This window comes from Cynoglossus semilaevis, chromosome 2 (genome assembly GCF_000523025.1).
Source record: "Cynoglossus semilaevis isolate Cse_v1.0 chromosome 2, Cse_v1.0, whole genome shotgun sequence".
NCBI lineage: Eukaryota > Metazoa > Chordata > Actinopteri > Pleuronectiformes > Cynoglossidae > Cynoglossus > Cynoglossus semilaevis.
The window spans coordinates 8,115,166-8,128,915 of NC_024308.1; the positions used below are offsets into that span (position 1 = coordinate 8,115,166).

General features: G+C 41.1%; 1 protein-coding gene across 1 annotated transcript; it reads right to left on the reverse strand.

Annotated features, from left to right (window-relative positions):
* Positions 1-4,650: 4,650 nt before the first annotated feature.
* On the reverse strand, positions 4,651-13,691 carry zmat3 (zinc finger, matrin-type 3). Its single transcript, XM_008334691.3, has 7 exons — positions 12,556-13,691; positions 7,905-8,632; positions 7,667-7,807; positions 6,812-6,978; positions 6,528-6,631; positions 5,130-5,383; positions 4,651-4,991 (listed from the first exon to the last, which is right to left on the reverse strand). Exons 1-6 carry the CDS (start codon positions 12,671-12,673, stop codon positions 5,175-5,177), a joined length of 1,467 nt encoding a protein of 488 aa, XP_008332913.1. The 5' UTR covers positions 12,674-13,691; the 3' UTR covers positions 4,651-4,991; positions 5,130-5,174.
* Positions 13,692-13,750: the final 59 nt, after the last annotated feature.

Consider the following 13,750-nt stretch of genomic DNA (forward strand, 5'->3'; position numbering starts at 1 on the left):
CGCCCACGCAAATTTATTTCCGGTACACTCGTAGATAATGGATGAATATAATAATTTCTCTTCAACGCTAAAATATACACCATATGTAATACTCTCTTATGAACAGCAGATGGCAGAAAAATGTTGACTTTTGGGAAATACTTCAACCATGGTCAGAGCAGTGGAAGCCAGGAAATGAGTAAAAAACCTTGGAAAAAATCGTCAATTTCCTTTTCTGTTTTCCCTCTAAAAATAAGTGAGCCGTATGCCAGTTTAAAAGCATACGATGCAGATTCAGTGAAATAATTAGCAAATGAGCTGCTCTTTGTATCATCTTCATGTTTATTCATCTCTGAAAACACACATACACACTCCTGTATATGTCAGGGGAAATCAGTGTCGCAGTCATCCGGTGAGTGTACAGTGGTTTATTGGCAACGTTGTCCGGAGGCACTGGAAGTGTGCTGAGGTTTTTGTACAAGTAAGGGAGGGGGGTTTATACCATCCAGCGGGGTCGGGGGGGGGGGCGGAAGGGAAGGTGGGGGCCTGAATCTAGAACGAGTGAGTCAGTCTATGAAACAGGGTACAAGGTAAGACAAGACTAATCTATTACTTAGTACCTGAGTACCAATGGAGAATGGCAATGACCTTTAATAAATTACAATTTTATTCACTTCAAATGCCTCTGAACATGCACAAAAAACAATTGTGAAAATTTGTACAAAATTTAGAAACATTGTAAAATTTTCCTCTACCGTTTTTATTATTAGTTGTCCTGGAAAAAAAAATGGCTTTGACACCAACATTAAAAGTCTCGGGTGCACCATACCAGGATCGTCACGTGCATCGCTTAGAAACAAGCTAACCAGTTTGTTGGAGCAATATTCAAATACCATCAGGAAGTTGGATATTGCGAGTTTTGTCTGTCAATTTCTTACTCACAGCAAAGTCACAACAGCCAATACTCAAGTCTATAATGTTGAATTAAATTTGTTTACTTCAGTCTCGCGATACGGTTTATGGGAAGGTCTTTGTCAGACCATCACATCCAAAAGTCCAGGCCTCAAATTCACTTTTGCATGTGATTATTCCATAAACTACAACCTACAGTACTGTAATCAGCTCTTTCAGTGTCTTTACTCAGAGCTGCTTCCTTTTCTTCCTGTCTTAGTTGATATGGCTGTTCTCTTCCTGACCGTTAGTCTTCGATAAGAAGAACTGTCAGGACTGTGTGGTCATCAGGAAATGCAGCTGCCCGCCCTTGAAAATTCTTATAACTTAATATATAACTTAATACAGATAATATTTTGTGGTGAAGCTAAACCTTACTAAAACAATAAATGAAGTTACTCGAGTTATTAGATTTCAATATAGATTATAGTGTCATAGCTTTGTCTCACAGTCCTGCAGTCCAACATGTGGGTCAACTCACAGCATTACAAATATGACACACGCACAGACCACAGATTCAACTCCTCACGCTGTAAACAACAGAGTAAAGCTTTTGAAAGGCAAACAGTAGCAACAGGTTTACAATGCATGCTTGTCTATTGTCCTCATAACAACACTATCATTTATAATCAGTACAAAACCCGATAGCCGACCCAGACCCGTTCTGTAAATTCCCAACAACGTTCCGATATTTCCAACATATTAATGGACAAAAGCTCAAAATCTTTTTTTTTTGAGCAATAAAACCTAACACTCGGACAGTAGTAAAGCATGACATGCACAGAGAGAAACCACAAGTGTGTCATACAGTACTTTTACATGAATCTCTCAAACTTGTTTAACAGCAGGAAAAGTCACAATTATCAATTTATTATAAAAACAACTATTCAGGTTTTAAAGCAAAAAAAAAGAGAAAGAAAAACACAACAGTAATTTTATTGGAAATTAGTCACTGAACACTAATTGCCAAATTAATAAACATTTTAACATCTCTTTCACTAACATTCACTCTTTTGTGCAGTAGACGGTCGTAGCATTTACGTTGCAAAAGTCAAGATTAGGTGCCAAAGGTGAGGAGTGTTAGTCAAAACCTACAGTGAAGTGATGCTAGTCCTCCATGGAGTAAGCTTAAGTTTATACATCCTCCAGAAGGTGGCCTCATTGCTATCTCTGCCACTAAATACTAATTGTGACCAAGTTCCAGATCTAAGTATCTCTTCCTCCATAGATTTGTTTTGCAACCCAACAGCACCGTCCATTTTTTTGCTTTTACAATCAGCTTACGTTAAAACCTTCTTGTTGTTCAGATCTATTGCAGAACCAAAAGCTATTTCTCCTTAAGGTATTTGAATGGATTAATTAACATTAATATAGCCGTGTTCTAATGAATTTGATAGAAAAGTAACAGTCTTTGGTTGAGCTCACTGTATAAATCATGTCCAACTCATGGAGACATAAATGAGGAAAATGGATCAAAGGTGCTTTTCTGGTTTGGGAAATTGCTTTGATAAAATGAACAGTTAGCCAATAGGAAAATTAGTACTTAACTTATTACTCTATACTGGATACTAAGATTTCTGCCAGTACTGGTTGTGCGCAGAACTCTTAGCCCCTGCTCAAAATATCACGACAAGTGCTATGCAACGTGCAGGAATTTCTTACAGGACAACATTCTGTATGTTATATATATATATATATATAGTACTAATTTATCAATATTCAGCATCATTATTAAGGCTCATCATCTTAGATTCTGCTTGGCTTTAAACTGTCAACAACAATACGTGTTATAGGAAATTCATTTCCTATTTTTCCTAATAAACTTAAACAACATGTCTATAAAAATTCTGGAATATTCCTACCTCCTCTGGAATACCGATTGTTTTGTAACCCTTATCAACCAAGTCACCGGGTTAGGGTTAGTGTTGTCCTGTTTTTGGATCGTGACTGGTAAATCCTGGAGCTTTTGAAAAATAATATGCTGCTTTCATGTGGACACTGATTGTTATCACAGGGAGGTTACTGTAAGAGTGCTAATAAAAGACTGCAAGTCTATCTAATGGGAAAACCTCCTGAAATGAGCCTCACCCACGGCTTTGGTGAGAGCTTTGCTTTCATCACATCCTCTTTGTTCTTTTCAGCATGAACAATGCAGCACAGTGGGCTGATGAAACAGCTGGGGATTTATTAAGCTTTTATTATTTAAATGCTTTTTCTCAAACTCTCTTAAACTGTTTTTAAAAACACAGTATATCGTCCTTAGTGCCATTCACCTGGCTCTACTCGTGTGTGTGTGTGTGTGTGTGTGTGTGTGTGTGATCACATGTATTTGTGCTTTAGAGAAATAAATGAACGATGTACACAGCAACCTCTCCCTGCGGCTAAACCAGCCGCCCACGAGGCTGCTTTTATTTCACTGTAGCATGCACTCAGACATGTGACCCCATCAGGCCTTCCACAGATTGAATTATGTAGAAGTGTGTTAAGTGTGTGTTTGCTGTTTCGCTGAAAATCCCAGGAAAGCAGGTTTATATTAACTGGGGAGACCTTGAGAGCATTTCTGAATGAAATCGAAATGAAAAAAAAACAGCAACGAATGCCAGTGTTTCTTATGTAGAGGCGAATATTGACCAGTGAGTAAATACTGTAGCTATCAATAGAAAGGACAACAAAGACCTTTTTGTTTTACTTTATAACTGCTTTTGAGTGCAGCTGTTAAAGGCACAAAACACACGTTACCGTAATGTCACAAATTTGAACAGCCTCTGTTTTATTGTAAAATTTAATTGTGAGAGTGCCCTGTGGTGAAGGTTTGACCAAAATCTAAGAGAATCTAAACTGATTATATAATAATAATAATAATATAATGTTCTTTTCAGGAACACTGAAAACAAATCAAATGGAAAAAAAAACTAGCCAAAAAGGCTCTAGACTATAAGTTGCACTTTTTTTTATCCGTTGGCTGGGTTTGCGACTTATACTCAGGTGTGATTTCCATCCATCCATCCATCCATTCATTTTCATCCGCTTATCCGTTACCAGGTCGCGGGGGCAGCAGTCTCTATGACCGCCACCCATCACACTGCACCGTACCAACCCCCTGAACCTTCCTGTGGGTGGTGAGTCCACTGGAAGTTTTTTTATAACACACCTTCGTGAGCTCAACACACAAATGGCAACAACCACATCAGCAGCTTTTACCCGGTGATGATTGATACCACAGTGACATGTGTGTTAAGTGATGCAGTGTATGGGCGGACCTCAGAGGAAACACACACAAACGTACAAGGCTGACACTCACACAATCACTTAGCTTATACAAGAGTCCTGAAACTTATTGAGCAGATAATAAACAAGTATTTACAGAATTCCCTATGATGACATGGACTACAACAGTCAGTGGTGTTCATTCTGGTCATATTCTGTAATAGTGTTAGAATATCTATATTGAAATGTCCAGATACTTTCACAAGGATTCAGTTGAAAAGAAAAAAGATTAGGCTAAATATAGAAAAACAGCAAACACCTTAGACTAGATTCTGTTATTTATTAAATAATTCCTCCAAAGGCACAAATGAAGCCTTTTGCCTGATAGAAATCCAAAAGAACACGAAGATATTAACTAAAGCTACCACATTCATCTAAAGACTACTCTACCTCGACCAGACCATTGTGCTTTGATTTTCCTGGTGTTTTTGTTTTTTGTTTGTTTTTTTTTTGACATTTTATCGCCTCTCTCTCTCCTTCTAAAGATGGTCCCTGCTGCAGGGCTTCTAGAAATCCCTTTGTAGGGTGTTTTATCTCAAATGCAAGGGTGAGAAATGTTCTCTCTTTGTTTCTCTGGCTTTTCCTCCTTCCATTCACATCTACACTAAGGACTTTTTTTCTCACTTTGCTCATGTATCTTGTACCTTTTGTCCTCTTCAGTCCCTGTGCGCCGCTTGTCACTTCCTGAAGCCAAAACACGCTGGAGATTTCCCCTCAATTCATTTGTATTTACACATATCCTGTTGGAAGCCAACCCACTCAAAACCTCGGCTGGAAGCTGAGCCAAAGACTGACTAAAAAAACAGAAGTGATATCTGTGTGTAACAAGAAATTAGTGTGAAATAAAGCTGGATATGGTTTAGCGGAAGGACTGTTCATGAATAAATAACACAAAAGAAGCGTCGCAATAAACCAAGGCTGTATTACTGTACCTTAAGTACAAAAGCCACGCCCCACTTCCTCGTCTGTGTGTCCCTTTAGCTGTAGCCCAGGTTCTCCATCTCATGGCGGTACCTCAACTCCGAAACTTTGGCTTTGTGCTGCTTGCTCTCCAGATGCTGCCTGAAGTCCGTCTCCTGCTCAGCTCCACAGTTGCACATGGAGCAGTAGAACTGTCCACTAGGAGTCACACACATGGCCAGGTCCCGGGGGATACGCTGCCTCGGTCTGGGGTTGTAGTACGGCCCTGGAGGGGGAAAAAAGGAGGTACAAGTAGCTATGTATTAGGAATCAACAAACAACAACAACAATTGACTTTTTCTCCGTTTGCTGTTTTTCATACTTTGTCCATAATGAATGAACCACACTGACTTTGTCACGACATTTCAACCCTATATTTCAGGTGATTTGAGGATCGATACAAATCCAGCTGTGTGTCTCTGTATCCCAACACTTACATATCACCTTAATCCCAACCCCAACCCCTGATGAATGAGATATTTGCACCAGAAAGAGAACCTTCAATACTAGGTAGGAGACAGTGAGACTGAAAAATGCTTAGATCAGTATCACAGCCCACACCTGATATGTGGTGGTGAACCAGAGACACTGCAGTTTTTCCTACAGGTTTGTCTACTGAGGAAACAGAATAAATCAGCAGAATGTTTTGGTGCTTGAGTGGTTCTGCATTCCAGTGAGAGAGGTTAGAAACAGATTTTTTTTTTTTGGCTTTTCTGTGTGTTTGTTTATACAGAACTGCAAGGCAAGTGTCTGAAGGTGTTAAAAGGACACTGTGTGAAACACGGCAGTGAAGACAAGGCTCTTTGACATAAGCACAAAGTCTGACGTTACCGCGTCTGTATCTGTTTTCAGACACACACACCAGCCACATGGTGGAACTGTGGTTAATTCTCTTGCCTTACAGCAGTACTTCTCAAATAGTGAAGCGGGGGCATGAGGGGCTTCCAATGGAATATGGCACGCTGGACACAGGTGTACCACTGCTGTAATACCTTAATGATAACAAGGTGTAGTAAAGGTGTAAATTGTGTGTAAACTGAGACTGTAAGATTATTGTTTCTCATTACATGTTCTTTTTCTGACATTTTTTTCTGAAATTACTGTGTGTTGTTTTTTCTAATGTAAAATATGTGCTTTGGCCTAAAAAAGGTTAAAAAACAAAAAAAAAATAATAATGAGAATTTTCAAGAAATGTGGACGTATGACTAGATGAAGGGAATGACTGGATTGCTGACACTAGTTGTTTACATTTGTAGCCTAGTTTACACAGTTCTTATGTCTACAGCAAATAACAACAAACCCTGTGACAGACAGAGGTATTACATCGTAAATGTTATTCTGATTCTGAGTCTCTCTCAATTGTATTTCACCTGGCATGGCAGCAGGAAGCTGTGGGCTGCGACGGTTTTTCACCAGCTTGTACTCACTGCCATCTTTCCTGCTTCTCCTTGTGGCTGCTTCACTGTTACCGTCCCTGCATCAGACAGAGCCATAAACACTTCAGGTTGATCCAACGGGCAATAAATCTCATGTATCTGGACTTGGTATTTGTAGTGATGAAAAGTAACTTTTACTTAATCAAGGTGATTATACAGAATGGGCTGAAGAGAGATTTAAAGATACCAAACCTTGAGATAATGCTGAATTAACCTACATGTTAGTGGAGTTCTGTTGGGCTTCTGCGAGTCGAAGTTTCTTAGCATGGTTCTTGCCCTGGTAATGGGCCTGTGCAACTGCTGGTGAACTGAAGGAGGCGTCACACAGCTTACAATAGTCGTTCTCAGTGGCTAAGATGACCCGGGTCGCCCCCTTATACAGCGCCTGCAGAAACAGGATGAAGCAGAAGCAGTGAGCAACAAGAAAAAAGTGAGAGAAAAACGCTGTGTGCTGGTGGGATGAAGAAAGACAGCACTTTCTGAGACTCAGCAAATAGTCCCAATGTATCCACTGGTAACAGTAATTCAAAACTAAAATCACAATGTCATACATCTAATTTAAACTGTGAGCAAAAAAAACCCATTCAAAACACTATTGGGGTCTAAACCATCCAATGAAACCCATGACGTCTAATTATAATGTTAGTGATGTTGTCCGACAGAGACCCCTGGTCTATCCACATAGCTACCTGCCATCCATCCATCCATCCAACTAAATGTTGCCTTTGTCTGACTAATGTATGACTCTACTGAATAGAAAGTATATGCATCTATACAGTACATACATACATACATATACGCACACATACACGTAAGAATGTCAATCTGAAAAATAAGGCAGACCGAACATTCTTTTCAAAGTGCGATTAGACTGAAATAAGCCAGCAAATGGTTGACTGCAGAGAATGATGCAAGCTTCACTGTGTAGGGAGAAACAAGTACCACTTCCTCAGAGAGGAACACTCAGCAAAGCAGCTCCCTCAGCAGCAGCAGCAGCAACAGCAGCGGCAGCAGCAGCACCTCCACCTCTTGTTACATGAAATGACACTTGGTTGCTGAGTTTTGAGTCTGACCTGTCTGCCTGCATCACTGTCACTGGATCCTGAGTTGAGCCCAGTCTGTCCAGTCCCATCAAGGACATCTGGGATCCTAATGGCTGGTGGCTGTTGACTGCCAGCGTAGAAGTTTCTCAACTTTTTACCGTGGTTCTTTCCCTGCACAGACAGAACAGAAAAATAAAATATGCTTTTTTTTCTTACTTATACATTTCACATGTTCCACCTGAGCAGTTGAGTGCCAGCTTGGACTCACCTGGTAGTGAGCCTGAGCCTGCTGAGCCGAGTTGAGTGTAACATTGCAGAGTTTGCAGTACAGAGGTTTGCACAGTTCCTCCAGTCCAAGAGAATCCTCCTGGTCATCCACCCCCAATGAAGAGATGTCATCTTGTCTCTGCTCACTGACTGAAGTAGTCTGGACTAGATGATGACCAGGACTGAGTCCAGTCATTGAGGAGTGGATAATAGGTGGTCCAGAAGACCGGGGTGGTAGCTGTGAAGGGTCTGGCATCGGAACAGGTGGGGATGATAGAGGACTGGAAGGTAGAGGGAATCGGCTAGCACCACATGTTACTACAGGTGGAGGAACCAATGCCTGTGTAGGGGTCAGGGGTGGAGGTCCCAATGGCTGTGTGAGGTCCATATTCGGAGGCACTACTGCTTGTTTGAGATCTATAGATGGTGGTCCAAAAGTGTGTGGAATTGGAGGGGGCCTGAGAGGCTGAGCTGGGGTCAGTGAAGGAGGACCTAAACTGTGGGGAGATGTGATGGGAGGAGGCCTTAATGAGTGAGGAGCACTTATAGGAGGAGGCCCCAGAGTCTGTGGGGGAGCCATAGCTGGGTGTCCAATTGCCTGAACTGGCGCCATAGGTGGGGAACCAAGAGCATGTGGAGGTCCCAGCTGGTGTAGAGAGTCCAGGTGTTGGAAAGGCTGCTGATGATGGCTAAAGAGACTTAGAGGGGGCTTCAACATGTTGTCTGGACCTGTGGACACCAGTGAAGGTGAAGGAAAGAAACTGATCAGACACGTTTAAACACCAGATTTATTTACCACCAAGATCATTTTAGTTGTATCTCTGTGGGCCTCACCTTGGCTTACTTTTAAACTAAGAAATTGTGTAGGCCACAGTGAATTATCAGTTACCTATGTTTTCACATTGTGCCCCGGGCAGATGGAACCTCTTAAAATATCAGATGGTTTCCATATTATTGTGAATGAAGTCAAGGCGATCACTCTTCACTTTTATGCTTTAATAAAGTAAAACAAACAACACCATAGGTAAATATAAAAAAATATGACCAATATGGGGAAAACTAACGCCAAGAAATCCTCTAAGCCCTGAGGTCTTAGCAAAATACAGAGATGGGTGCATGGAAACATTCTGGGACAGATGAGCAGCAGTGGGGCATCTAACAGATTAAGCTAAGCCTATATGACAATACAGCCACACACAGTGACAACAAACTACGAAAGCCTCTCTGATCCACAGAGATCACTGCCTGAAGTGCTACAAGGGTTGATGTGGGTTCGTATTTGCATGGATGCATCAAAAAAAAAAAAAAGAAAAAAAAAAAAGGAAGCACAATTCAAACAGCTCCTTGTGTTGTGTTTATTTGTGCCACTTGACTGCTCCATTATATTTGTCCTCACATTTGTGTCTGTGCAACTGTGTGTGTGTGTAGACTGGCAGCTGAGCTAAGAAACTCACTGCACCGGGTGCTTTCATCTGGAATCCAATCGGACGCCCAATGGCTGTGATTCACAGATCAAAAATAACACCACGGGGTGTTTGTGTTTCCAACTGCTGCTCACTGTCGGTGTGTGTGTTGCGTCTAACCCGATGCCCGTCTGTCACCTCATCGCTTGACTGACCTCAGGATAAAGGTATGCCAGATAGAGCACTGACCTTACTACACTGCTGTCAACTGCAAGATGACACTGTCAGAATGAAGTGTTGCCCCCACAGTAGTCAGGCCATAACTTAATAACAGTTTTCATTAAGATACATAAAGGTTTCACTGCCCACAGGCAGTGTGAAATATTTTAATATACATTCATTTCATACATTTGAGTGCAGGCTTTTACACTGGCCCTTCCAGGTTGGTGCTTTAAAGAGAAAGTCTGTTTTTGACATATACTGCAGTGGTACTGACTGAGTCATCAAATACTGTCAGTGGAGAGAAAAAAACCATTTGTTTCAACACAGACTCAGTTGTCCCACTGATTTTGAGTACAGCGTAGGTGTAAAAGAGCTAACTGTATTATATTTTCAGCCTGTACGTTCTGCTTTTTAATAAGCCCAACATATCCTTACAAGTTATGTGTAACATTAACAAGGTGGTGACGAGACAGAATACTTGGTGAATTTAACAACAGAACTAAACCCTGGTAATGGAACACCTGCAATAAAGTACAGAATACACTCAACAGATATAACTGATGTACGATGTCCTTAACGAGGATATGTTTCACTAGGACTGTTTACTGCACTGACCTCCTTTATCTCGTCATTAATGGCTTACTGCACATGTGCACTTATTTTAGGTCGTTTGTCAAGTTATTTTTATAATTTTTAGCTGTGACCTTTCTGTGCTTTTAACGTAAGGATTCAGTGTTTTTGAGCCAAGGTCAGATTTTTTTCCAGCTCCTTAGGGACAGAGATACAGGACCAAATAGTACACACTACTGCAATACTACACATTTGCCCCATAGATGTGGATTTTTGCTGCAAAGTCAAAACAAACAACTTTGTTGTTCTACATCATTGTTTCAGACCTGATTCCAAGTGCTTTACAGTGATACATAATAATACTGAAATGAATTAAAGAAGCAAAGGGGATATTTGTGGATACAAAACATTTTTCATGGTCTTTTTGGTTCAAAGGTTATTTCTAACCTAAATAAAAATAAACCAAAGTAGAGCTCAGGGCAGTAAGGAGTTATTGCCCTGGGCTCCAATAAGCTCATGGCCCCTTTAGGAATCATTAAATAGGCCAAGTGTTCATTTTCTCTAGAGTTTCTCTCGCTGTATTGTGTGGTTTCACATCAATTATAAAGCATTGGGAAGCACATGCCTCCTGCACTTATTCTGTTCTGCTTCACCGGGCACTGGACAAGCACTGGACGGGCCAAGAACAAATATCAGTGACTTTTACATCATGGGAAAATGTCCAAAAATACAAACTGGTATTCTTCAAGTTTGCTTTTAGTTATTGTGTGTGGCAGTTATTACAACATAAATGATCAAATATTTATGTCTTATTATCAAACACCCACTCTTGTGCTTTATCTTCCATTCTTATCAGATTAAGAGCAGTGAAGGCACTGAAATGGACATTGTGTTCTTGAAGAACACGACTAGGAGTCTTAAACACAAAAGAAAGGGTCTATTGATGTTTTAATCAATACGTAGCAATGGTTTTCTATAGACTCCCAATTATAAAGAGATACATCTTAAATTCCTCATGCCCACTGTAGTGGTCTCTCAGGGAATCAAACCCAGGACTCTCTGCTGACAGGCGTGCTAACCGCATTGCTATAGAAGCACATATTATGCACACAATGCTGTTACATAGATGTACACGTGCACACAATGCTGTTATATAGATGTACCTTATTGATCCCAGGCTGGACGGGCGTGCACACAATGCTGTTACATAGATGTACCTTATTGATCCCAGGCTGCGAAATAAATTTAGTAATAAAGGCACTGCTAGCATTTAAACCCAGGATCCCCTGTTTACTAGACAGGCACTTTAACCAACTAAGCCACAGCACCTGATGATGATGCCCACTGGGAGGTCAAGTCACAAACCAACCGTACCAGAGGTCTTGCGTCAACATAAGGTCTTTGAACTCTAGGGGATCTGCATAGGTACTGCAGGTTCTGCAAATTTTGATTTATGAGGCCATTTTTTAAAATGTATTTTCCCTCACAATTTTTTCCACAAATGTATATCTCTTTAATACACCATAATTAAACAAGAGCTTTATTTTAAGGGGTCACTGTTCTATCCCTCCATCAGTTTGAAGGTCCTTAAAAAAGCTCTATTTGTTCACTTAAAGACTTTGTGTCTTTCATTGTACTTTACCTCAAATTTTCATCTAAACTGCATTCTGTTTTACAATGCTAAATTTATTATTTTAAAGATGACTGGATACTACTCAATCAATTAATCAAGATGTTTTTTTTCCCGAAATTTAAAAATCTGCCTGCCTTTCTATAGAACTACATAAACATGGAATTACTTCCAAAAACAATTTGAAGAGCCTGCAATTCTTTTATTTAGTCTATGGTCAATTAAATGAGAACAGCTGGGGGCCCTCTTTCTGGGGCCACTGCGCAGATGCAAGACAGAATCACTTGAGTGTAATTGCCACATGTCACCATCAGCTGTGTAGGAGCAGCCCCTGATGATTCAGTTTCTATTTCTTCACTTGCTGTGACCACCAGAGATTGACTGCCTCAGAATGGAGTGATGAAAAGTCAGCATTGCTTTGAGGCTATGTCCTGCTTCATGTTACAGACAGACATCAGATCAAACCTGCTCTTTTCTTCCCTCCTTCCTTTCTTTTCCTTCTCTCCGTGAGGCATTAGACAAGACAAGAAAGAGGCATAGACTAAACCTTTCTCGACCCTAGATTTTGCATCGCAGCATCTACACTGACCCAAGCTACTGTTATCTCCCTCTCACTGTGACATGATGTGGATGACAAGCTCCACATTTGACGGTTCGGAGCCACATCTGCAAATGTGTGCAGTTCGGGTTTGCTCCATCCCTGCACCTTAGCGCACATAAGACTGCTGACAGTTCAGTTCGGCCACTCAGGAGGGAGGGAGGGAGGGTAGAGCTCATCATCAGCACCAGCAGCATCATAATATAATACATTATTATTTCTCTCTTACCTGCCAGTTGGCTGAGATAATGGCTGCTGCCACCGTAGCTGACCGGCGGTGAGGTGTAGTTCCTGCAGTATTCTGCACTGTGGTAAAACGCTGCATCCCCGCTCTTTAGCTGCATCATCGCACTCACATCTCCTCTTCACCAACTTCTTCTCTCCCAGAAAAAAACGAGCGGTCAGCCAGGATGACAGCCGCGACCACACGCTCCGACACAAACCACCAGGGGGAGGGGTACCTTACACAGACCTAAACTATAACCCGCCTCCGAGAAACTACGGCCATTTCCTAATTCTTAAAAAAGGAGAAGTAAAATGTGATTGCAAACAAATTTTCAATGTCAATATTTCAAGCGTCACGAGGAGAATTTAAAACCTAGTGCCAAGTTAGGTTCAGGTTCCCCCTCTGCCTTTTGGTACGGTCCACTTCCGATGCCACTGCTTCTGATTTGCATGGGTGGCAATCATGACACTGTGTATAAATATATGTCGCACCCCCGTAGTCCGCTACTGGTAATTTAAACGCTTCAAATCTGCTGGGAAAACATAGGAGTAAACACTTCATAATCAAGGCGTTAATATGGTATGAACAAAACACAGGGGGATAAACAGACAGCTGCCAGTGTAATATGAACACAACTGCCTTTAAAAGTGGTTCTTCAAAATAGACCATGCAGATACAAAAAAAAAAAAAAAAAAGAATGGGGCGGGTGCAGTGTTATTCAAAGGTACTTGTATAAAGCATTTTACAAGTATATGCTGTGTTAATTTGCAGCCCTCCCCTCATTCCATTCCTCTGTGACAGGGAAGAAATATTAAGTAAAAAATTGACCAACCAGAAAAGGGGGTGAAGTTGTAACTAAAGGCCTATGTAATGTTGCAAATATAGCTGCATGGGTTTGGGTTTTCTGAGCTGAATCTAGTAGGTTTATTAACCACAGGTATAAGCAGTGCTAGTCCCAACCAACAGGATGCTGGAGGGAAGATTTTTTTTTAGGTGGCATCCCCCATGCAGCTCAGTCTGTCGGACCAACCATTGGATGTTGTGAATAGGTCACAAAATACCACCAAATATCGATAAGACTAGAGAACTGGTTTTCAAAGTTTTAGCACCATCATTGCACCAACCACAATGACTTCACCTGCCACAGCGGCAACCACCACCTCACCAACTGTATGAACAGCACTGATGACACAGCCAC

What these genes read in the sequence shown, in the direction of transcription:
- zmat3 (XM_008334691.3), bottom strand. Translation starts at nt 12,673, where the DNA reads ATGATGCAGCTAAAGAGCGGGGATGCAGCGTTTTACCACAGTGCAGAA. An exon ending in TTATCTCAGCCAACTGGCAG is followed by an intron (nt 8,633 to 12,555) that starts GTAAGAGAGAAA and finishes TGGTGTCCACAG; the next exon opens with GTCCAGACAACATGTTGAAG. An exon ending in CAACAGAACTCCACTAACAT is followed by an intron (nt 6,632 to 6,811) that starts GTAGGTTAATTC and finishes TGTCTGATGCAG; the next exon opens with GGACGGTAACAGTGAAGCAG.